The 24,464-nt window shown below is 48.0% G+C and overlaps 1 protein-coding gene and 1 pseudogene across 6 annotated transcripts in view; one reads left to right on the forward strand and one right to left on the reverse strand.

The window, feature by feature from the left end:
• Positions 1–22,391, reverse strand: part of SLC8A3 (solute carrier family 8 member A3) — a 123,857-nt gene extending 101,466 nt beyond the window's left edge. For all 6 annotated transcript variants that reach the window (XM_032593395.1, XM_032593396.1, XM_032593392.1 and 3 more), the window contains exon 1: positions 20,554–22,391. In XM_032593395.1, coding sequence (XP_032449286.1) covers positions 20,554–22,337 — 1,784 coding nt within the window. In that variant the 5' untranslated portion in view covers positions 22,338–22,391. The remainder of the gene's footprint in view (positions 1–20,553) is intronic.
• A 1,490-nt stretch (positions 22,392–23,881) lies between these two features.
• LOC115517549 lies at positions 23,882–23,960 on the forward strand (annotated as a pseudogene).
• Positions 23,961–24,464: the final 504 nt, after the last annotated feature.

Consider the following 24,464-nt stretch of genomic DNA (forward strand, 5'->3'; position numbering starts at 1 on the left):
TTCCGATTCTGTGTCTCCTTCTCTCTCTCTGCCCCTCCCCCGTTCATGCTCTGTCTCTCTCTGTCCCAAAAATAAATAAACGTTGAAAAAAAAAAATTTAAAAAAAAAAAAAAAAAGAGTTTTAAACTTAAGACCGTTTAGCAATTTGCCTGAGTGGCAGCCATTAAGTGGTAGCACAGAGTCTTAAGCCCGGGTGTGCTTGGTTCCAGAGCCTTGGCACAGAACTCTCTCCATCTCCTACTGCAAAAAACCTGTCCACCCACGAAGGGATGGGTCTAAAAGCACCTTTGGAGTGTGGACAGGTAATCTGGAGCAGCAGTTCTCAACCCCAGCTATATATTAGAACCCTCTGGGACGCTTTTAAAATATACTGATGCCCAAACGCCACCTCAGCCCAATGAAATCAGAATTTCTGGAGGTAGGACCCAGCTCTCGGTATTTTTTTTTTAAGCTCCCTGGGTAATTCTACTGAGGAGCCAGGCTTAGATCCACTCACCCACAGGAAAGGACTGAGTTCATGCCTAGGAAAGTGTTTTGATTCTAGACCCCAGAGCTGATCTGAGTTCTAACAGCAGCAGTAACTTGGTGGTTTTGCTGCTGCTATTCTAGAATCCCACACCTCTCGCTACCCCTAGAGAGCCAGCAGCCCTACCTATGCCCTTCTGAGTGCTGAAATGTAACATGGCTGTTAGCTGTACACACATTTCACGGCACCCAGGTGCTTACTTATCCTCTGTGAATTCTTCCCCCCACCCGTGCCCCTCTCCCTGTCCCTCGCCCGTGGTTGGCCATTCCCTCTTGGAAGTTCCCACGACACCATGATCACCCACCCCATACAGGACTCGTCTCACTGTTCTGTCAATATCTGTAAGTCCACCCTCCACCAGACTGGGAACCACACGGGGACTGAGGCTGGGTCTGGACTCTCCCTGTATCCCTGCCGTGTGACGGAGCATGGACGATGGACTCGAACGAGGTTGGTTGAAAGAATACATTCAGACCTGATACCGGAAAAATCTGTAGAGAAACCTGTCTCTTTCTGGTGCCACAGCCTCTCCTTCCATTCACCTCCATTTGATACTAAGACTTTTTAGAGGAAGCAAAAAACAAAAGTAACTCACCCTTCAAGATTTGGCTCCAAACCTACTTCTAAAAGGAAGTCTCTTGGATCGTCCCCAGCTCATAATGATCTCTTTTAGTGAATTTTTATAGTCATTAGAGTCTGTATAATTCAGTTGTCAATTGCGTTCCTCTGTTACTGTCTTCAATGGTTGTGTGTTTTTTTTTAAAGCTCACAGGTTTGTATTTTACCTTCCTAAAAAGAGTGTAAATTCTGCGAATTTAGGGACAATCTCTAAAACGGGTAAGCCATTTTGTTGGCTCACTTGTTTGATGTCTCCTGACAAACGGTCCGCTCTTTGAGGCCTGACACTCTCTGACATTACTCTTCGTGGGGGCGGGCCCTGGCAACGAGCTGGCACAGGTTAAGGGCTTAGCGGGACTTTGTTAAATGAAGACAATTGGTAACCCCTTTTAGCCCGATGCCCTGAACTCACTAGGTTCCCACTAATCATATTCGCTGACTGGGCATGAAGAGGAAAAGCATAATTCTTATTGTAAGACGTGGTTCGTATGAGGCCTGGAAATTCTCCGATTAAATCCTGTTTCAACTTCTCGTTTGCTTTCGGTAAGTGCTTGATTACCTGGCTCCCAAACTGAATGAGAAGTATCAGGGAAGAATCCCTCATCTGCTTCCAAAGCCCTCGTGGATCAATTCTACACCAAGCCTCTAAAGCTTCAATTCGACTCCCTCTGGATTTCATACCTCCCCATTATTAAATTCAGCAAGTTGCTCCGGAGGAAAGCTTGCGGTGCCAGCTGGGTTGCTTGGTGTCTGCACACCCACAGTTGCACCTACGTGTGATTTCTAAATATAGAATCAGGTCTGCTGTTTCATTTCTTAATGAAGGAAATGGATACCCTGGTCCCCTCAGCAGAGATGGTGCTCCCCTCCATCAGCTGCAAAACACAGGGCTCTCCTCTGTTCTGCCAACTGACGATACAGAAGGGTTCCCCACAGATGGCAGGCCTGGTACCCAAAAATAGCCACGTTGCCAAACAGATCATTGGTTTCTGTCTTCCTTAGGTTTAGTAAAAGGGGTGGGGGAAGGAGAACAGAAGAAGGACAAAAGGAACAAATGAGCTCACCTGCCACAGAAAACCTCTGCACCACCCTGAATCCCCAGACCCATTTTTGGCCCCACAACGGTTGCTGCCCAGCTCATGCAGCTGTGGCTACTGGCTTCGAATAAGCCACAGTTAGGGTAGCGAGAAGGGAAGGGTTCCAATGTCACCAATGAAGAGGTGCAGAGACAAGCACTCAGCAAAGCTGGTTTCAAAGCTGATGAGTATAAGGAAGGAAGGCAGAACCGAAAGACAGTATGTCCCAAGGATCCCAACTACAGGCTCAGTGTAAGATTTCCACTGGCACGCTATGCAGGTGTCTCAAAGCCACCACCAGTCGGGGATGCTCGCAATCCTTCACCACGTGCAAAAGAAAGAGAGAAAAGGCATTTTGCTTGGCCAACCCACACCCAGCCCTAGCCACTTGGGCTTCGGCTCTTCAACCTTCTTGGAAATGTAAAGGCCACTGTAGGTGCTGCCCCACCCTGGGCAGTGCAAGATCTGTAGCACCCAGAGTGCCGTGTCCAGGAAATCCAAGCCAAAGCTCCTTTGGCAGGAATCTGGGTCTGCAGCAAAGCTTAGGGGCTAGTCCTTGTCTTCAAAAGGCCACCCAATCACATTTCGCCTCTTACTACCGAGCGACAGGCAAATGGGTTTTTTTAATCAGTAGTGACTCAGTTTCCCTCTTTTAATGGTACCTGAGAAAAGCCGTGAAAGGTATTAAGGGGATGAATGCTCTCCAAAGAGGCCCAGCAAGGCAAGAGGGGGAAGGGCGCTTGCTTCTGGCCTTGGCTCCCACGCCTCCATCTAGCCATGAAAAAAAAAACACACACACCTGTTACACATTAAAGAAGGTGTCCGTAAACAGAAACGCACTTAAAATAAAGTTCCACCAGCTAATGAAAATGTTGTTATCAGAGAAAGGCTCACAGGAACGAACTGTATTTGGAGCGATGCTTTAGTGTTCGCTAATTCAGTGTGTGCGACGACTTTATGGAATATAACTACTACAAATAACGAGAGTCAGCTATACTTTCTGGCACAATTTTGACTACTCAAAATGGTTTTCTACAGTATTTCAAATCACAGAGACACCAGGACAGATGAACAACAAAAGGAAGGAAATCATGTGCTTGTGTCTACTGCCTGCCACTTTTTACAACATAATATATGTCGCTTAGTCCTTGTAATAACTCCATATGGCTGGTTTTGTCATCCTTTTTATCCAGGTAAGGAAACTGAATCTTAGAGAGGTTAGGCAATTTACCTAAGGTCATGTAGCATGGCAGGCAGAATCCTAAAGTGGCCCTAAGACACTTTCTGCTCCCTCTGCACATGCCCTGTAGAATCCCCCAAGTGTGAGTGGGTTCTGTGAACATGGTAAAGGTTTTGGTACAGGTGAAGGCATTCTGCAGATATAATTAGGGTCCCTAATCAGTTAACTTTTAAACCTTGATTTTAAGGGAAATGATACAGGGTGGGCCTGGCCTGATCAGGAGAGCCCTTTAAAAGAGCTGAGAGTCTCTTTGTAGCTGGCCTTGAAGAAGCAAGCCATGCAAGGAAATTAATTCCGCCAATAACCACTTGAATTGGAAAAGGATCCAAGCCTCAGGTAAGACAGAAGCCCCAGCCAACACCCTGACTTCAACTCAGCTGTGTCTAGATTTTTGATCCACGGAAATTGAGAGATAATACATCAGTGTTGTTTGTGGTAATTACTTATGCAGCAATAGAAAGCTTATATACACAGCTAAGGAGCTGCAGAGTCAGGGTTCAAACACAGGTCCACTTGTCTCCAAAGCTTGTCCTTTATATTATGTGAGACCACATCTGGTTTGGTTTTTGTTTGTTGGCTTCCTTGCTTGGTTGGCATGGAGGAAGGTCTTAGCAGAAGGAGATATGAAAGACATTCAGACACCACGGCTAAGGTCTAAGCCCCAACACAAAGGACTTGAATGATGGCAGTAACAGTGACCATTTAAAAAGTCGGGAGCCTCCAAGTGTTGGGAGATGAAGGATGGGAATGGACAAGCATTTTATCTCCTCTTGCCCAGGAAATAGCTTGTGGGAATTTAGAGGCAGCAATGTTCATACAGAGACAAGCTGATCCCGTGTTGGATGAGCCACATGAAATTGCCAACGTGATTGTTTTTGACATACACAAATGCAATTACATATGCTTCAACAAGTACATGCAAGGACAAGATTTAACCAGCAGTTAGGAAGTGCCAGGTCAGAGACCAGACGCTGGGAAGAAACCAAGAGCTCCGCAGGGAAGGTCTTCTTGAGTGGGAAGAGAGATGAACGGGGATATGTCAGGGCAAGGGTTCAGAGCCAAGAGGAGCAATGTCGGTGATCACATTCATGCCCCAACCATGGGGAATTTTAATTGAAGACTCTGCACAACTGTGGGAAGGATGAACACCTTATAAAACCCAAGCTTAATCTTCAAATATCTGACTTCAATTTAGTAATATCCTGTGCATGAATGAGGAAGCACAGGCAGAGTGCTCATGGCTGGGATGGGGTTATACCAATATGGAATTAATACAAAGGTCATAAAGAATACATGCCACACACCAAGTGTAATAGCTGGCATGTGGTAAGTACTAAATAAATGGCAATCTTATTATCTGGCACTTATTTGGTGACAGAAAATTGCCTTGCCACATAAGACGAAAGCAAGGGTGAGTCATTTCCAAATACAAGGATAAAAAGGAGACGTATGGGGCCCTCACAGAGAAAGCCAGAATCAGGCTGGAAAATATTTAATTCTTTGGTCAGTGAACTTCCTCTTTTGCGTGGCACAGGAGAAGGGCAGCACCCTGGACAGCACTACAGGAGTCATGGCGCTCTTATTCCAGATCACCTGTCCATCAAGAGCAGGGTTCTCCATCTGAAGGAGTCCAGGACCCACAGGCGTGTGGTTTTCATCACAGGAGCCCATAGACGGGACTCCACTCTGGAACAGTAATTGTTCTGTTTAAGCCTCCTGATCAGCAATAGGATCTGGGTGGATAGTGTAGCATGAGGCCCGGGGGAGCAAGTCAAGTGAGAGAGGCCTCAACACTGCCTACATGCCAAGGACCCTCAGGAGCCTGCACTATAATTATTATAGTTGTCCCAGCCCCAGAATCCCACCGGCAAGTAATTTCACATGTAGTTATGCTTTCGGCCCTTCCTCTCCTTTTATTCTCCACCTTTCTCCACGTTCCTTCTTTCCTTCCCTCCATCTCCCAAACAAATCCCATAAAGTCCACCTCAGGATGCAGAGGAATCAACCCCAAGGTCACCTCTCACCCCGGCCCGAGGCTGCACTCCAAAGAGAGAGCAGCCTGTCATGTTCCCTGACATCGTCAAAGAAATCCCAGATGATGATATTTCCCTCCACCTTCCTCCAGACAAGACTCTTTGACTTTCTATCTTTAGATCAACTGTCTCTTCCTAAAAGCTCACCTTGGGCTCAGAGTGGGAATATAATTACTAATAGGAGAACCTGAGCAAAACGCTGGTCCACATAGGTCAGAATGGCTGTGATATGGCCAAGGTTCTATTCATTAATTACTTAACTGATAACTAGCACAATATGCCTGATGAGCGATTTAGACTAGGCACCGTGTTAAATGTTTGGCAGTCGTTTCTAATCCTCATGTCAACCCTACGAGGGAGGTACTATTATTATCCACATTGCATAGATGAGAAAAGTGAAAGGTTAGGTAACCTGCCCCAGCTCCCATCACCAGGAGGTAGCCGTGCTGGGACTCCAACTTGGTCTGTGTGACACCTGGTCTATGCACTTAATCACCATGCCCTATTACCCTCCTATGTGTATACGGGCTTCTACCCACACTGTTGCTCTTACACCTGTCATTGGCAATCTCACTGGTGATAAAGCAAAGTCCTGTCTTCCAACTCCCTGATGCTCATCCTGTGCCCCCTACTCACCTGAGTGCCACCCTCCTTACATGACAGTCATGGCTCTCTTGATGTTAGGCTGTCCTGCCCCAGCCAGGCCTGCCTCATTTGAAGAAGGAACAAGGTAACATGTCCACATTTCAAGACAAGCAGGTGACACACCTACATCTCAGGGCCAGCCGCAAGGCACCAGGGGACACCAAAGGGAGAGAGGATCGGGAGAATAGGCCCTTCTGTTGCCTCCCAGTCACAAGATGCGACAGTCTTGACCACATGGGAGGGGCATTGTTGTCAGTGGCCGAGTTTAGCCATTGGAAGGGTGGGGAGGGAGAAACGAGCATGCAGTTCATAGAGCATCACCTAGGGCCTCTGGGCAGTTATTTAAGAACTACCAATGGACCAGGACCAAGGAGACCAGAAGACAAAAGAGGAGGCCATTATAATAGCTGTAATAGAGTAACTAACCTGACTGGGGTAAATGGCTTAAAGGAAGTGGCCTTTATTCCCCTGGTTCCTCATATAATTTACAAGCAGGAATCCAAATTATATGGACACTTATAGTCCATATATAAGCTGTTAAATGAGGTCTGGCCTCCTTTGCCCTGGGAGCTGTGGGTCAGCGGCGTAAGGACAGTTCACCCCACCGGCACTGCTCTCCCCTGCACCTGTCCTTCGGCTATGAGCGCGAGGTCCCTCACTCCCTGAAGTGTAGAGTATGCATTATGCGGGGCTTGGGTATCAGCTTCCTGCAGCTGCTATAACAAACCTGGCAGCCTCAAACAATAGAATCGTTTTCTCTAGTGGGTCTGAAAGCTACAGGTCTGAAATCAAGGTGTTGGTAGGGTTGATGCCTTCCTCAGCGGTTCTGAGGGAGAATCGATTCCATGCTTCTCTCCTAGCTTCTGGTGTTGGCTGACAACGCTTGGCACCCCCTGGCTTGTAGCTGCATCCCTCTGCATCTTTGTCCTCTGTTGTCACATGGACTTCTTCCCCGTCTACCTTCACATGGCCTCCTTAAAAGGATGCCAGTTGTAGGATCTAGGTTCTGGGTAGACATGAATTTCAGTGGGTCGGCGGCGGGGGACTCTCTTCAACCCAGTACATGTTGCCAATGACATTTTTGGCAGATCCCACTTAACAGCAAGAAAGGGATGTGGGTTCCTCAAGAGGAGGGTTCAAGATGCAGGTGGGGAGGTAGAAGGAGGAGGCCACCTTGAGTAGTCAATGTCCACGCCACCCTGAGGCACCGCCCCACTTAAAACATTTCACAGAAATCAAGCCCAAAGGAGCAAAGAAAGTCATGCACAGAACTAAGGCAATTCCCCCCACAGCTTGAAACAGCAGGCGTCCTCCCCCACAACGGGCAACATTTGAATCATCCAGGTAAAATGCCAGGTAACTCAACCCATCTAACCTCCCCTCCCCACAAGCTACCATGGAAAACAGGCAAATGCCTTCAGTCTCCTTTCCTCTCCCTTCTAACCCCCAGGAGGGTTGGAGGACCCCAAGGGGCTCTGACCATGAAAGGAGAACGGGGCCCCCAGCCTCCCACTCAGCTAAGAACAATCCTGGGCAGGGGGGTTCGTGGGCAAATCACAGAGCAGAACAGGATCGACCCATAGGTTCCCTCCTTTCTGCTGGTGCGGACTCTGCAGAACTGCATCCAATCTGGGCTAAGCAGATTAGTTCCCTCCCAGTGAAAAGTTCTGGGCAGCTGAGCAGGGCAGCTCCCTGCACAGTGGCAGGGGGCTGTCATTACAAGGCCCAGATAGGACATAATTACATGCTCCTCGGAGGGAGCTCCTAATCGAATTACAGGGTGTCTCCTGAGCAGGAAAGGCAGCCCGTGCTCAGAGGTGGCCGAGCAGTCCAGGAACAGACCCTCCGAGGAGCTGGTGCCAGGCGGGGGTTGGGCCGTGGAGAAGTTCAGGCACGCGCAGGCCCAGAGGGCTCCATGGATCTCGCCGAAACTGGGAGAGGAGAGGAAGTATGCGTGGAGAGCAGGGGACCCCTGGTCTTCATGCCTTAGAAGTGAGTTCCAGTCCCATGTCCCCCGGGGCTTGCTGCAAACTGGAAGTGGTACAGAGCCAGAGGAGATGCCAGGAATTCATTCTGTTCGTTCGTTCATTCATTCATTCATTCATTCAACGGACATTTTTTGGTGTCTCTATGATATGTGACAGGCATGGGGAAGAACTGGCTGCTGTTCTGGTCTGAGGACATGGCCTGGCTGGATACCATTTACTCCTGAGGCCTACCTGTACTTACATCTGTGTGTGCCCCACAAGCCAAGCCAATTAGCCAATCTTCTTCATTTTATTTTATTTTTTATTTTGAGAGAGAGAGAGAAGGAGAGAGAGGGGGAGAGAATGAGTGGGGGAGGGGCAGAGAGAGAGGGAGAGATGGAATCCCAAGCAGGCTCCATGCTGTCAGCACAGAGCCCGACGTGGGGCTTGAACTCACGAACCGTGAGATCATGACCTGAGCTGAGATCAGAAGTCAGGTAATTAACCGCGCTCCAGCCATTCGTAATTAATGGCGCTCCAGCCATTCTTCCTGACCAGTCTTCCTGGGGCGACTGTAGGAGGTCACCTCTAACGCCTCCAAACTGAATCCCAACAAAGGCCGGTGGCAATGCCTCTGTGAGGCCACAGCCTGAGCAGGACCCCTCTTCTATAGAAACTCTAAACTGGATGTGAACTGATTAGTTTTTATTTCAATTCTAGCTCGTTAACATCCAGTGTTCCATTAGTTTCAGGTGTACAATCGAGCGATCCAACACTTGCGTACATCATGCAGTGCTCAAGACAAGAGCACTCCTTCATCTCTATCCCCTATTTCCCCCCCCACCCCCCCTTGCCCACCTCCCTTCTGGTGGCCATCAGTTTGGGCTCTATAGTTAGGGGTCTGTTTCTTGGTTTGTGTCTCTCTTTCTCTTTTTTTCCCTTTGCTCGTTTGTTTTGTCTCTTAAAGCTCCACATACGCAACTCCTTCAACACGCTTCAAATCCTGCCAGACTGGGAACTCCCTGAGGACAGGGATTGGGTCTCTTCTCACTGTGTCAACTCACAGTGTGAGCTCACCAATGTCTGCTGGCTGTACCCTGAGAGCTGGACACCGGCCTCCTGCTTCCACTCTCCTGTTGCTTTCAGCCTCACTGATTGAGCCTCTCATAGGCTCTTGGGGGGCTGAGGCGGAGCCCCTCCTGCTCTCTTTGATCATCCCTCCCTCTAACTCTTGGTCCTAAACGCCCTCAGACACCTGAGGGTGATAGGCACAGCCTCAGAGGAGGCACCCCCGGATCTGAACGTGGTCCTGTGCCAGCCTTGCCCTGTTCCCCAGGCAGCAGGCCAAAGCATCATCTGTTGGTAGCTCCTGATGGTGCAGTGGCACAAATAAGAATCCTCTGTGCACCGGCCTGGGCACGGGTGGGGCTGAGCCAGCAGTCAAGGGTGACGAGTCCAGACTTCTGAGTTGGGCGTTAAGGAGTTTATTTGGCCCTGGCCAACTTCTCTGAGCCCAGCTGCCCCTGAATTAAAAGGAAAGCAGCCAACTCTTGCTGTTAAGGAAGAGATGGGGGGATGCGCCCTTAGACTCTTCCATAGGAGGAGAAGAAAGCCCGCTTTCAGCTTCATCACCTTATTCTGATGCTAAAATGTGGGACATAGTAGAAAGAATATGTGATTTAGAAACAGAAGATCTAGGTTTTTTAAAAAAAATTGTTTTAATGTTTATTTTTGAGAGAGAGAGAGAGAGAGACTGAGACAGAGCACTAGCAGAGGAGGGGCAGAGAGAGAGGGGGAGACACAGGATCCGAAGCAGGCTCCAGGCTCCGAGCTGTCAGCACAGAGCCCAGCGTAGGGCTTGAACTCATGAACCATGAGATCATGGCCTGAGCTGAAGCTGGACGCTTAACCGACTGAGCCACCCCGGTGCCCCAAGATGATGTAGGTTTTGATACGTCCTTAAATCCCTGTGTTCTAGGGCAAATTACTTCATGTTTCTTAGGACTCTGTTACCTAATCTGAAGAAAGTGATAACGTTAACCCTAAAGTATTACAAAATCCTTGTTTTTTTTTATATTTTCAAATAAATATTCCAAGTTTTATTGTGTAAGAAAAATAATAACAATAGCAGTCTTTCCCCCGCAGGTCTGAACGGTAAAGCCTAAGTAACCAATACTATGCCTTATAGTCTGATATATTCTGATATATTTCTAGTACCTTGATCTTCCCATGAGGTCACCTGCATCAAAATAACTTTAAACAATTAGTGCCTAATATTTTTAGAGCATTTCACATCAGACAGTTACTTTGAAAGTCAGCCCTTGGCTATGTTCATTCTACTCACTCCCTGACCCCCAAACTAGAAAGTGTATTTTCTACCAGCAGTCCACATGGGTTAATTAAAATGCCATTTCTCTTTGCTTTGGCTACAATCAAATTAACTCATTATAGTAACATGAGTTATCTTTTGCTATGTTTTATGGGGGAAAAAATGAAAATCTAATTAATTTTCAGTGAATCTTCTAAAACACGGGTTCTATGAGGAAGGACAGATCATTAAAATGGCCTGTGATGGGGAGCTGGCAGGGAACCACTGGTCTAGCTGATGAAACCCACTAGCTTAGCAGGGGTTCTGAAAGATCATGGTCTGACAAGTAAATTATCTGCTCCATGTGTCCAATGGGCATTTGTGGATCTATCCAGGGAACAGGACAAAGTTCTGCATTGTGTAGGATGAAGAAGAGAGCGGTTCCTTGGGACTGGCCCCCTATCAGAGACAGTGGCAACTTCACACTAATGCAACTCACTGAAACGGAGACTCTCGAGCTTCTTCATCTCGTGAAGTTCCTCCCATTTCTCCACCCAGGACTAGCGGTGGTAGATATTTGGCCTTCCCTTCTCATAGCCACAGTTGGGTCCAGCCACAGCCTCAAAACTCCTTTCCAAGATGGCCCCCTGGACAGTCACTATGAACTGACTGCAGCTGCCACAAAAGGAATCCTATCTTACACCCCAGCCCGGTGCCCAGGAACACAGGCAGCTGACAGAGTCAAACACTGTGTCACCTGGAGATGGGAATACTCTGGCTTCCGGGGAGTTCCTGGAAACGCATCCAGTTACAGCTCCAGACACAAAGAGGGGGCGCCTGCTGGCTCCGGCTAAGTCCAACTGACCAGCTGTCGGGCAGGGGAGGGGTGGCAAAGGAAAGGCTGTCACTCTGTCCCTGGCGGGCATGGGAGGTAGGAAAGCTTTCTGTCTTGGTCTGGAACACAAGCCAGTCTGGAAACCCAAACCCAGGAAGAGGCTTTGAAAGTGACTCAGTACCCAAATAACACACTGGAAAATGACAGCAGCTCATCTGCTGACGCTAGTCTCCTGGAAAGGACAGACCAGAAGAGGATAAGGGGGAGGGGAGGAGAGGGGGGGATGACCCCGGTAGCCTTGAGATTTGTGCCATTGAACATCACCCACTAGGAATGCTTTCTGTTGATCCGAGCAGAGGCCAATTTACTCTTGGCTACTGAGGCTGCGGTCAATGTGAATTTGATCCGGCTGGGGCCTCCAGAGGCGGCTATTTCTCCCATTCTCCAGCCTACCGCCCCAGCACAGACCACGGTAAAATCAGTGTTCTCTCTGAGGCACGGCAAACCTCGTTACGTGCCAGTTTTGAGGTGACAGATGATTGTCACACCTGGGACATTTTTCGAAGTGACACTGCCCCCACTTATAGACACAGCTGCTTGGGTAGCTTACCGTGGAAACGGCACGGTAACTTCGTTTTTCCACTCCGCCATCTGGTTGTGGTAGATTAACTGCTGGGGAGAGGAGAGCTTGGCTTGACTCAGGGCAAGCAAGACAGATCTGGCCAGTGGCCTCTGACATGGCCAAGCTGGCAAAGTACGGACCCGTTCGATTCCCTCTCTTGAGAATCTGAGGTAGAAGGTCTTTCCAGATAGGAGCCGAGAGCCACACGGAGAGAGGAGCCATGAAGCAGGACGGCTGGTCTGTGAGGTATCACTACAAGCTAGGAAGCAGCACGGGAGAAGGTCACAGAGAGAAGCGGAGATGCCTGGAGACAGAGACCACGTGGTCCAGAGGGGAGAGCATCAGAAAGAGAAGGTAGCCCCCCAGGGCTCCCCTGCCTGCCTGACAGCTTTCTGCTACCCGTTCTAGTCTAGGCTGATCCTTACAGTTCAACCCTACTGTCTCAACATACAGTCAAGGCAAAGACTTTGTGGGTAAGGGAAAAAGAGCACCACAGTGAGTGGTTTGCTAGCCGGGGGATATCGGTCTTCTGGGTATTATCGTGAAGCCCGTTCTCTCTGTCCAAATGACAGGCTTTCGTAAGGGATACCTACAGCTCATTCTCGATCACTCGAAGAAATCGCAGATCAGACGGTAGACACGAGGCAATCCAAGGACAGATGCCAGCAGTGTGAGGGATAAGAATAAAGAAGACTTAAAGGAAGCGAGGAGGAAGGCGCTGAGTGTGACAGGGGTAGGAACCACAGCTTTCATGGCGCCAGTGCCTGGAGCATGTATGATAGAGAGAGAGAGATGATGCACCACAGGGCGTGTAGAAGAGACGGCGAGTGTAACAACAAAGTATTCCAACAGGAAGTAAGGTGTGAGCAGGGGAATAAGGCAAACACGTGAAGATTTGCAGCCAGGGCCGTGAGCCCTAGCTACGGTGGCAGAGCACATCCTACATGACCACAGCTCAGACAGAGAGGGTCTGGCGACAGTGGGGTTCACGAGGAGAAACCGTGTGGGATTCACAAGGACAACATCTAAAGGTAGACAGATCAAGGCCAATGGCTCTGGAGAGAGATGGATGACGAGGGAAAAGCAGCAGTATTAGTCATCCGTAATCCATAATTTGTTCTGCACTCACATTCTGAGTTTGAGTTATTATCAAGATGTCACTCGTTTTGGGGGCACCTGGGTGGCTCAGTCGGTTAAGCGGCCAACTTTGGCTCAGGTCATGATCACGCGGTCCGTGAGTTCGAGCCCCACGTCGGGCTCTGTGTTGACGGCTCGGAGCCTGGAGCCTGTTTCAGATTCTGTGTCTCCCTCTCTCTGACCCTCCCCTGTTCATGCTCTGTCTCTCCCTGTCTCAAAAGTAAATAAAAAACGTTAAAAAAAAAATTAAAAAAAAAAAAAAAGATGTCACTCGTTTTGAAAGCACCAACTAAAGGACCCAAGACAGGACATGGTCTGTGTCATAAAGAACTGATTCATGAGCCTCCCCACCAAGTGGTGACCGGCTTGGGCTCAGGCTCAGGTTAAGGAGGCTGCATCCATTCATGCTGACTGTTAGCTAGAGGGGCCCAGGAGGGTGCACATCCGTAGCTGAAGTCAAATGTATACACATACCTCATGGTGACTCCATTTTCAGAAAAACAAATTTCTCCATAATGAGTAAGTTCCTCCTTCAACTTTACCTTCTTCTCTGTGTATACAGGTAATTTCCTACTTGGGTACCTGGTAGGTGGTAGGGATGGGAATATAATTCCTATGAATGATAACTACCATGCCACCTGAGAATGTTTACCTAGTGCTTTCCTTTGTGGTCATTTAGTAAAACTCTCAAAGCATTTGATTCCTGCAAAATGTTTCTGGACTGTGAAGAATTTAAATATGAGGACTTTGCTCTATTTGCAGATCAAGGAGTTCTCTCTTTCCAACTGTCAATTATATATGACTGGCTTTAGGCCAGGGCTCCCTATTGCTTCTAGAAGTGAAGCTTAGTTTCTCTTTTATTTTATTTATTTATTAAATTTATTTATTTACTTGAGAGAGAGAGAGAGGGGTGGAGAAAGCACGAGTGGAAGAGGAGCAGAGAGAGGGAGAGAGAGAATTCCAAGCAGGCTCTGAGCTGTCAGCACAGAGCCCAACACAGGGCTCGAACTCACGAACCATGAGACCGTGACCTAAGCTGAAGTCGGACGCTTAATAGACTGAACCACACAGGCGTACCTACTTTCTCTTTGAAAAAACAAGAAAACAGGGGCGCCTGGGTGGCACAGTCGGTTAAGCGTCCAACTTCAGCCAGGTCACGATCTCGCGGTCCGTGAGTTCGAGCCCCACGTCGGGCTCTGGGCTGATGGCTCGGAGCCTGGAGCCTGTTTCCGATTCTGTGTCTCCCTCTCTCTCTGCCCCTCCCCCGTTCATGCTCTGTCTCTCTCTGTCCCAAAAATAAATAAAAACGTTGGAAAAAAAAATTTTTTTAAAAACAAGAAAACAATAATACATCTGGGAAGGCAATGAAAGGCTGGACAATTAGAAAGTCCTGCCCACTCACCCACCTTGCTTTGTCCCTTTCTATCTTTCTTGTGAATGAACAAGGAAACTTTGACCTTAAGAACCAGAAAAGCCAAAACAAAATAAACAAGGCTGATGGCAGTACCTTCACTGGTATTCCTTTACTAATACTGCCCAAAGCCCAACTAGCTCCTCTCTAAGAAAGGAAGCCTTCTTTGAGGAGAAGTCTATTTCATTTCCTGACTGGCCAGTCATGTGATCCTCTCGAATCACAATATTCCTTTCCCCTCAAACCAACCTAATGTATCCTCAACCCCACAGCACTGAGCTGTCTCATACCAGAGGACAATCCAATGTGAGAAGAGCAGGGGTGGCCACACAGGACGCTCTGCTACATAGGGTCTCTGACCAAGTGAGGTACAGGGAACGCTGACCGATCCAAGGTTGCCAGGAGACCCTGTACCTTAGACCCCAAAACAAATTGACCAGGAAGACTCTGGACTTCCAGAGATTTTTATAAACATGTAAAGTTTAAGTAGACTTTGGGTGCTTTGTGGATCCTGGAGTTGGGATATGTCCTTCTTCTTTTTTTTTTTAATTAATTAAGTTATTTTGAGGTAGTGCATAAGCAGGGGAGAGGTGGGGGGGGTGGGTAGAGGAAGAGAATCCCAAGCAGGCTCCAAGCTGTGAGCGAACCCATGCACCGTGAAATCATGACCTGAGCCAAAACTGAGAGTCAGATGCTCGATGACTGAGCCACCCAGGCACACCGGAATATGCCCTTCTTTGACATAATCTTTGACAGTTTCAGTAATTAAGATGAAACAATATATATCAGGGCCTTTCTGGGCACAATATCCAAAGCTTCTGCGAAGAAAGCCACATAGCCACATAACCTATAATCGTTCCTTTGGACCCAGAAGGAAAAGAGCTGTAGTTGAACAACCCTATTTGAAATGTCCATTGTACTGTTAAGAACCCCATTCAACTACTGGCTTAGATACGGATTCCCTTCTCCAGGACTTCTTGGAGCCAAGTACATAGCTCCGCTGTGAGTTCCACAAAGCCACGGGTCCTGGTGACCGACTGTTTCCCTAAAGCTGGAGAGAGATCTCCTTACTGGAAGTCCGGCACTGAAGGCAGAAGAAAAGAGAGGGGAAGGGATGTCACCTGATCCCACCCTCACAAAGTTTGCAGCTTGTGACTTTTCTCAAGCACAGGAAGGGCATTCTCCGGGCAAATAATCTCCCTTGCTGGCACGGGAAGAGTCTATTCTAACACCAAAGAACAAGGAAAAAGCCTAGTATGTTTTAGTTAAAGTGTAGGAGGGGTGGATTGTGTCCTGGAGCAGTCCAGAGTTTGAAGGAAAGATTCCCTGAGGTTGAAACTTTATAGAGAAAGCACCTCTGGAAGAGAATGGCCTGCATCATTTTGAAAGAAAAAAAAAAAGTCATTATTTCATGGAACAAGGTCTTGCCTGCAATTTACCAGCATTACCTAAAAGATGTCCCAGCTATGCTTGTCACCTTTTCTCAGTAAATCACTAAGATGGTTTTTCCCCCGCCTTTGGGCCCAATAGTTTTCTTCTTGAACAGTCTCAAGGTGAACCAAGAGATTAAAAATAGCCCATAATACGTTATTATTCCCAGTTAAGATATTAGTCACATAATACTGTTGGATTTGTACTTCCCAGAGCACCTTTCACCCAAGAATTTCTATACACTTTCCAAAGTTAACATTGTTCTGATGGATAAAAACAAGAAAGTCCAAACTGGGAGGGAGAGACATTAAATCTGTAGCGTCTACAACGTCCTTGCCAACTCTTAACTTTCTATCCTATCTAGCTGTGTGATATTAGACAAGTCACTTCCCCTCTCCGAATCTCAGCTTCATAATTTGTAAGTGGGAGGTCAGGTGCTTTCTGGCTTTTACATTCTAATTTTGTTGGAAACTACGTGGCACAGCTAATACTCCATTCTTCTTTGAAGGAGGCCTATGCCATTTAATTACAGGAGGTCTTGACATTTGCCTGTCTGACGTCAGGGACTCTGACTATTCTCAGAGACCCCAAAGGTCTATGAGCTGCAGTATTCTATTATTTTGCAGAAGCATGCTGTGAGCCTGGGATACAGGTGCAGGCACACTGTTTAGTGAGTGAGATTAATGTGCCAGCAGCATGCATATATATCTCCACGAGGTTTTGTTATTGTCTGCAGTAGGCTCAAAGGCCATAATTCTAAGGATGTGCTTTAGGGGTAGCCACAAAGGTGGGGATTCTTCTAGATCATGAAGATGTCAATCGGATCCCTCGCAAATGTCGAGAGTTTATTGTGATGTGGGTTTAAGGTCGTCACGTACCCACCCCTCCCCCCCCCGCTTCATCTGCTTCACTACTACATCCTTGGTGAAGGCTGCTTTCGAAACTTGAGTGGTGTCACACACACGGCAAAGAGCTTTCATTTCTCTTTTACTGAGCTTATCTCAACCACAGCACTTCTCCCATGTGTTTTGATTTGTCTATATGCCTAGTACCCTCTTCACCGGAGAAGATTCTTGAGAGCTGAAATGCCAGCTTGTCCTACTCACTTATTTATCTCCAGTACCTTGTAATGTATCTAGCATGTGGCAGACATTTAATAAATGTTTGTTGAATGACCGAGCACCTTTTCTGAGCAGGCACCGTGCTGCAGGTGCATCTTCTGCGTATTTGTATATCGTACTTATCACCCCCCTGCAGGATAGATACTACAATTCCTGTCATCCCAACAAAATATCTGGGGCTTGGCCAGGTGAAATGACTTGTTCAAAGCTACACAACTGGTGACGGATTCACATCTGTTTGTCAGACTTCAAAGTTCATGGTTGTCTATCCTACCGTGGTGCTAAGGACATCAATGAAGAAGTAAAGCATAAAATAAAACCACACGAGTGAATTCATCACCCAGTAGCATTGATAGGGCACAGGCCTGGCTTCAACCTGAATAGGTTTTTGGAAGAGTGTAATGAGGGCAAGATCGACGGTGCTCCGGAGCTGGGTAGGCAAAGAAAGCTGCACAGAGAGGGAAGGATTGGAAGGCGGAACTGCTCCAGGCATCACACAGCTTCTGTCTAGGTACCCCGAGGGTTTCAATTTCAGTTTCCAGATTGGCATTGCAATTAGCAAGGTCTCAGGGTAGGAGCTGGGTTCTAGCTAAGTTGGAGTTGCAAGCTGGAACTGGAAAGCAAGCCTTCTTGATTCAATTAAGCAGGTCATCTGAAAAGCCACTTTGCTTCCTGGGTCTCATGGTTTGGCTAAGAGCTCTAACGCCTTTCAACTCTAAGTTGGGACCAACAGCATCAGGAGCTTATTAGAAACACGGGATCTCCAACCCTACTCTCGACCTTTTGAATCGTAATCTGCAAGGTTCCTGGGTGGTTCAGAAGCACGTTAAAATCCGAGAAACATTACTCTAGAAGATATTCTAAGGTCCTTTCTGGCTCTAATATTTTGGGAGTTTAGATTAGGAATCTTCACAATAACCAAAAAACTAACATGTTTATTAACTAGGGTTACATAGAGATTCAAGAAGCCCGATCACCTCAACAGCGTCTTCTGAAGAATACTGTTCATTCACTGAGACTGTTATTAATGGCCTCATTTACTGAGCACTTAGCATATACAGACAACACTGCATATGGTATTTTGAATCGTAACAGCCCTCCAAGAGAAACATTATTATCCCTTTTTTACCGATGAGGAAATAATCTCACAAATTAATAAAATGTCCCCCAAATACCTGGTTCCATCAGAACTAGAGCCAGAATCTTAACCCAAAGTACATAGAGCCCATGGTTTTTCTGCTACACCATACTGCCACTATTTGTAAAATTACAATCTACAGGATCAAGGGTAGGGCTACGATGTGAAGACAGCCTAGCAGGTTATGAACTCATCCTTCCGCAAGGAAGAAAACCAGAAAGGTAGCCCAAAGTCTACCGAAGTCTAAAAACTGATGGGGAGGAAGAGACGGCGACACAGCTTGTTCACGAAATCCTGGAATACCTGGACCAGAATCGGAAATGTGTGGAGGCTGATATACATGTAGAACCGATATCAGAAGTGATCACTCATGAGGTCCATTTACACCAGGATATTATTCAAGCTGAAAACACAAAGAGATTTGAGGAAGGGTTAGTCATACTCAGAGACCCAAAGTGCACAACTGATTCTTAATGGGACAAAGAAACCGGGAGCCAAGCCTCTGATCTGTCAAAAATTACTCTTCAGTGCCTTTGGTAGATAGGCACTGAACTGGAGAAATCACTAGTCCGTCAAATCTTGGCCAATGCTGTGGTCTCGAGATCACCGAGTGCCCGACCAAAACCTCTTATATACTGACACCGCCATAAGCACGTGAAGTTGCGTGGAGTCTGTCTTCCCAGCGAGAGCCTGTCCTTCATTTGTATGTACAAACACTCTCTCCAGAGCACATATAAATGGACAGTATTCTCTAGAAGCACAGGTTTTTACTTAGGCTAACGAATGATTATCCCTCCCAGCAAAATGACTAAACAGAGCTCTAATAAATCAATTTGTCAATGCCTATTTCATTGTGGGAGACGATATCCCCTGTTCCATCTTTGGCTAGTGCAAACAGGACCTAATTTGAGTGCCCGTGTCTACGGTTCCGAAAATCCTGGGGCTGGCAGGAACTGCAAAAAGATGCGACCCTGCCTCCAGGCAAGGAAACGACCATTGTTCTCACTTTGCAGATGAGACAGTGCAGTTCTAGAGCCGAAACTAAACGTCTCACCCAAAGTCACATTAGTAGGAAGGAATTGAGGGAGGGCAAGAACAGAGTCCCCGGATGGCTGGTCTGCTATCAGCAGGATCCAACCCCTTTTGAGCCCTGTCGCATGACTGGACCTGGGAGGAAGCACTTCCATGACACCTCTCCTTCGGTTCTATGGGCTCCCTTCTCTGTGCCCTCCTTCCTTCACCTCTTACAAACTATGTGTCTTCATTTCCCACTCAAGGTGTTTTTAGCAGGTTCTCGGAGCAGTCTGACATCCCCCTCCCCTTCCTCAATGCCCCTTTTGTCCTTCACGCCTCCTGTTTCTGCTTATTGTTTGTGGACATGAGCAAGAATTCAGAGGCAAGTTTACCCCTTACCACCCCCACCTTTTCGGCCACCCTGCAAATCCTGGGGAAAGTCATTCTGTTGCTTCTTCAGAGCTATCCATCTGAGAAAACAGAAACAAAAACGGAATACCCAGCACAAGAAGGTTCAATGGGGAGAGCCCTTATAGTGATCAAGGTAACAGAAGTGCAATAACCACGGTGTCTGAAGGACTCAGTGGACCTTCACTAACCAGAGAAGCGTTCCAGGAGCATTCTAAACTACGAAGGGAGACGACCACACTGAGGATGTATTTTCTCCCATAGTTCCTAAGAGGGGCTTCCCTATGTTGCTCAGTCAGATCTTGGAGTTCACACCTGTGACTAAAGGCAGGCAGCCACTGCCCTGGGAACTCTGCTTCTGCAAGACACCTCCAATACCCAAGCTGTATTGACTCATCTCACCTAGACTGGGCCGGCCTCACACCATAAAGTAGCCTACGGGCATGTACGGTGATTGCCAAATTTCAACCACCTCAGCAATTTCCAAATTGAAGGAGAGACGCCTGGAATCTGGCTATACAAGACAACTGCAGTGTGGTCCCGGGTGGGGGGCGGGGGGGAGCCAACGGCACTTGCTTCCCTGAGGATGCCCCCGACTGAGCTGGCGCCACCTCAGAATGGAAAGGAACAGCCTCGAGGTTCCTATGAGCCTTCGGCATGAGGAGAGGAGGAGGAAGGAGAGACCCCACGGGTCTCCCAGCTCCTGCTTAGTCACGAGAACTCTCCAAAATCGGACATCAAAACTTCTGTCACCCCACACCTCCACCAGCCATCATTCTGAGTTCCCCTGAGGAATGTTCTGTGTCCTTAGATCCTGCCACAGGATTCCCTGCCCAGAAACACTGTAAGGTGAGAAAACCGAAGGAAGGTTTGGAAGTGGAACCAGCCAGGAGTGCCTGCCGATCCTGCGCACCTGTGCTGGAACCCAAGTCTGACATTAACGTGCCACGAGGAAGAGTTTTAACGACAGAGGAGATGACAAGGGATGGAGAGGGGCGGATAGAATATGGAAAGGTTACTTACACAGTTTCGTCATTCTTGAACTCCAGCTCCCCGTACACGTCTTCAAAATCCTCACCACCACCCTTGGCTGTCCCCTCTACTGTCCTAAAGGGGACGATTACCGTGCCCCGGGCACCTGATGTCCGCAGAACCTTGACTTCCAGGACACCAATACTCTCACTGACACGAATAGTGTCACACTCAAAAGTGAAGATGCCTGCGTGATCATCATCCAAGATGGTGACTGTGGCCACGTAAGGGGACGCCAGGATGGCCCGAGGCAACGGCAGACTATTGAGTACTATTGGAGGAATCCCTTCCTCTGGTTGCTCCTCCTCCATCCGGACGTTGCTCAACCTCACGAAGAAGTGTTCATCCTCCTCAAAAATGTCATCATCAATGATGCCCACAGAGAACTCCTTCTGGGTCTCTCCTGGCTTCAGAACCACAGTGCCCTCCGTGAACTCGTAGTCAGCCCCTGCATTGGCAGAACCATCCTCTGTTTTGTAGTCCACATACACGGTCTTGGACACGTCCCCCCCTTTCCTCACCACTGTCAGGAGTACAGCCCCGCAGTTCTCCAGGCACTGGTAAGAGCATGGGTCAAAGAAGACCTTTGAGACGAAGTCCTCGGGCTCATTGGTGTGCACCTCGCTTATGCTGGAGGCCTTTTTGGCTTGTTCTGCTGCATGCTTCTTCAGAATATTGCCTGCGCCGGTCATCATACGGGTCGCTTGGATCCGGTAGAAGGCACGGCTCTTCTGTTGATGGGAAAGAGCATAGTAATTGGCCATCTCTACCAGCTGATCTAAGTCCTTCTCTGGGTGTTTTTGCTTCAGATCCTTTAGAATCCGGATCATCTCCCTGCGGGACTCATCCACTTCCTTCCCTTCCAGGGGCACCAGGTTCCCATCCAGGAAGTGGGAATTCATCATTTTCCCATCCATCTCAATGCCCTTGGGGTGGTTACCCTCTGTCTCTATGATAACCCCTCGGTGTTTATCGGTGCGGTACTTTTTGTGCATGTATTTGTAGAAGAGCAGTCGCCTGTCTGCCACCCAGGCCAGAAGGACACACACTGGAAAGAAGAAGAGAGTGAGAAGGCCTTCCCAAACCTGAACCACACCAGGAGAGAAGACTGCCAGGATCATATAGAGCCAGATGTAGGCAAAGATACTCCAGGCAGCAGTGATGAGGAAGACCCGGAGGTGCTTGATCTTACGAGTCTCTCCGTCAGGGATCACGGAGACGCAGATTCCAATGATGATGAACATGTTAAAAGCTGCACTACCTACGATGGTAGAAGGTCCCAGATCCCCAGCGATGAAGCCATGACCACACACCTCAATTAAAGACAGAAGGATCTCCGGAGCAGAGGAACCCAGGGCCATGAGGGTCAGGTTGGAGACAGTTTCATTCCAGACCCGAATTGTTGTCGTGCTGGTCTCTCCATTGGGCTTTTTGACGGTCACCTCTCTCTCTTGAGAAGTGATGACTTCAATAGATGCCATGAAGCGGTCAGCAATGATGGACACCCCAAGGAACATGTAGATCAGGGCCACAAAATAGACAATGACCCTGGCAATCTTGTCCCCAAGGGAAGGGTTCTCCGGGTACCAGATTGGTAGGATGACACCCTCCTTGCAGTCCGAGGACTCTGAGCAGGACTCATTGTTCTGTCCTGTGCTGGGCACATCCCCTGAGCCACCAGCCTCCGCCCGGAGACCATTCAGGAAGAGCACAAAAGTAATCAGCCCAAAATGGAGGAAGGCAGAGGTGAGAGGCTGTAACCTTAACCACGCCATACACAAGACTTAGCCGCTGGCTTCCACTGCAGCACCAATGGTCCTCCCGATGGGCCAGAGACCTAGAAGAGACCAGAGAGGCAGGAAAAGGCATGAGGAAAAGGGGGACAGCAAATGGCGGGTTCCCACCAATACAAACCGACGTTTCACCTTGAGCGACATATTGCACTAACATATGGGGCAGTCTCTCACTCGGAAAAAAACATGTCAATGGGAAGCACGAATAGCTGCTCTGTCCACAGGACCATCTGGTGGAGACTCAGTTGAAGAATGGCTTAAAATAGCTGGGAATACTGGTAATGGAAACATAAGTGATACCCTTCTAGTCCTGTCTCAGGCCCCACTGTTATCTGTGAGAGTTAAGAATCAACCGAAAATAGGCCAAGCATGACCTGAATCTTCATCCCCACTTATACTGTTTCCAGGCTTCTTCACCCCTACCATTTCCATACTCAAGAATTCTGCATGGCATACATGCGCCAGGGTATACACCGAACTTTTTTCACGGATGACCCCCCCAAAATAAAATACGTTGCCCTTTGTGCAATTGAGCCCACCTGGGAAAACTTCCTTCCCCAAATGCAAAACTTCTACAGGCAAGCCGTAATTCTGACATTGCTTGGGGAATCAAGAGGGTTGATCGGGTGGCGAATGCTACCTGCAGTATAGCTAAACGGGGGCCCTGAAAGCTGTGCTCAAGCCCCAATACCCAGCAGCTCTTATGAAAACTTGCTTACGAAACAGCTGAGGCATCCAGTTACAGGAAGATGAAATCAGTCAGCCACTCAAACTCCACACCCAAACACTGGAAGGGCCGAGTGACAGAGATCACCATGACTGAAACATACAAGTGGCTCTCAAATACTTTTTTTTTTAAATCGTAGACACGATTTGGGGGTGAAATGCAGCCTCATCCGCCGGCCTCAGACCAGTAAGAGCGGGAGCACGAATTCAGGAGAAGGAAAAGAAACTCAACAGAAACTACGGATTCATCTTTCCACTCATTGCCTCATTCAGACGCAAGGAGAATGCAAATATCCATGTGATAGCTCTAAAAAAAAAAAAAAATAGGAAAAAAGCTATTTGCCCATTTTTCCACCTCTGCTGTGCCCGTGCGGGGTACCTTTAGTAACAGAAGAATGCTGATTTGCGTCTGTACAGTACCTTAAAGGATTCAAAGTCCTGTCCTCCACATCTGTCCCCCTTTCTCCTCTGTTTCCCATCTCAGAATATGGCACCTCCATCCACCCTGTTACTCATGCCAGACAATGGGTATGTGTCTGCAGGCCTTCCCCCTTGCTCCTGTCCCTTGTGCACCCAGCACTGAAGCCTAGACTCTCCCCCCACCTCTACCAAAACCATCACAGCCACCATTACTCCTCACCTCATGAATCTACTGCAGTGACCTCCTGACCGAACTCTCCACTCCATTTCCTCAGACAGCAACAGTCGCCTTTTCTAAAAACTCCAAACCTACACTGTCACATCCCTATGTGAAGCCCTTCCGTAGTTTCTGCTTATCCTTAATATAAAGGTTCTTTACCATCACTTCTCGGCCTTTTGGCTAAGATCAAGTGTACTATCTGTTCTCATCAGTTTCAAGATTCTTTACCATGACCTACAAAGTCTCCCCCTTTATCTTCTGCCACTCTCCCTCTTTTTTTTTTTTATTTTTTTTTAACATTTATTTATTTTTGAGACAGAGAGAGAGAGAGAGCATGAATAGGGGAGGGTCAGAGAAAGAGGGAGACACAGAATCTGAAACAGGCTCCAGGCTCCAAACTGTCAGCCCAGAGCCCAACGCGGGGCTCAAACCCACGGACCGTGAGATCATGACCTGAGCGAAGTCGGACGCTTAACCGACTGAGCCACCCAGGCGCCCCTGCCACTCTCCCTCTTAACTGCATTTCAGCAGCAATGGACTTCATGTCTGGCCCTGGATGGCACCAAGTTATTTTCCACCTCGGGACATTTGCACACACGACATCATCCACAAACACCTGAAATGACTATTTCTTCTTGGTACCCCTACTCTTAACAAGGCTTTAGATCTTAGCTTAATATCACGGTCTCAGAAAAAATTACTCTCATTCCTAAAGACGGTCAACTTTCCCTGTTATGTCTTCT

Source organism: Lynx canadensis, chromosome B3 (genome assembly GCF_007474595.2).
Source record: "Lynx canadensis isolate LIC74 chromosome B3, mLynCan4.pri.v2, whole genome shotgun sequence".
NCBI classification, from domain to species: Eukaryota; Metazoa; Chordata; class Mammalia; order Carnivora; family Felidae; genus Lynx; species Lynx canadensis.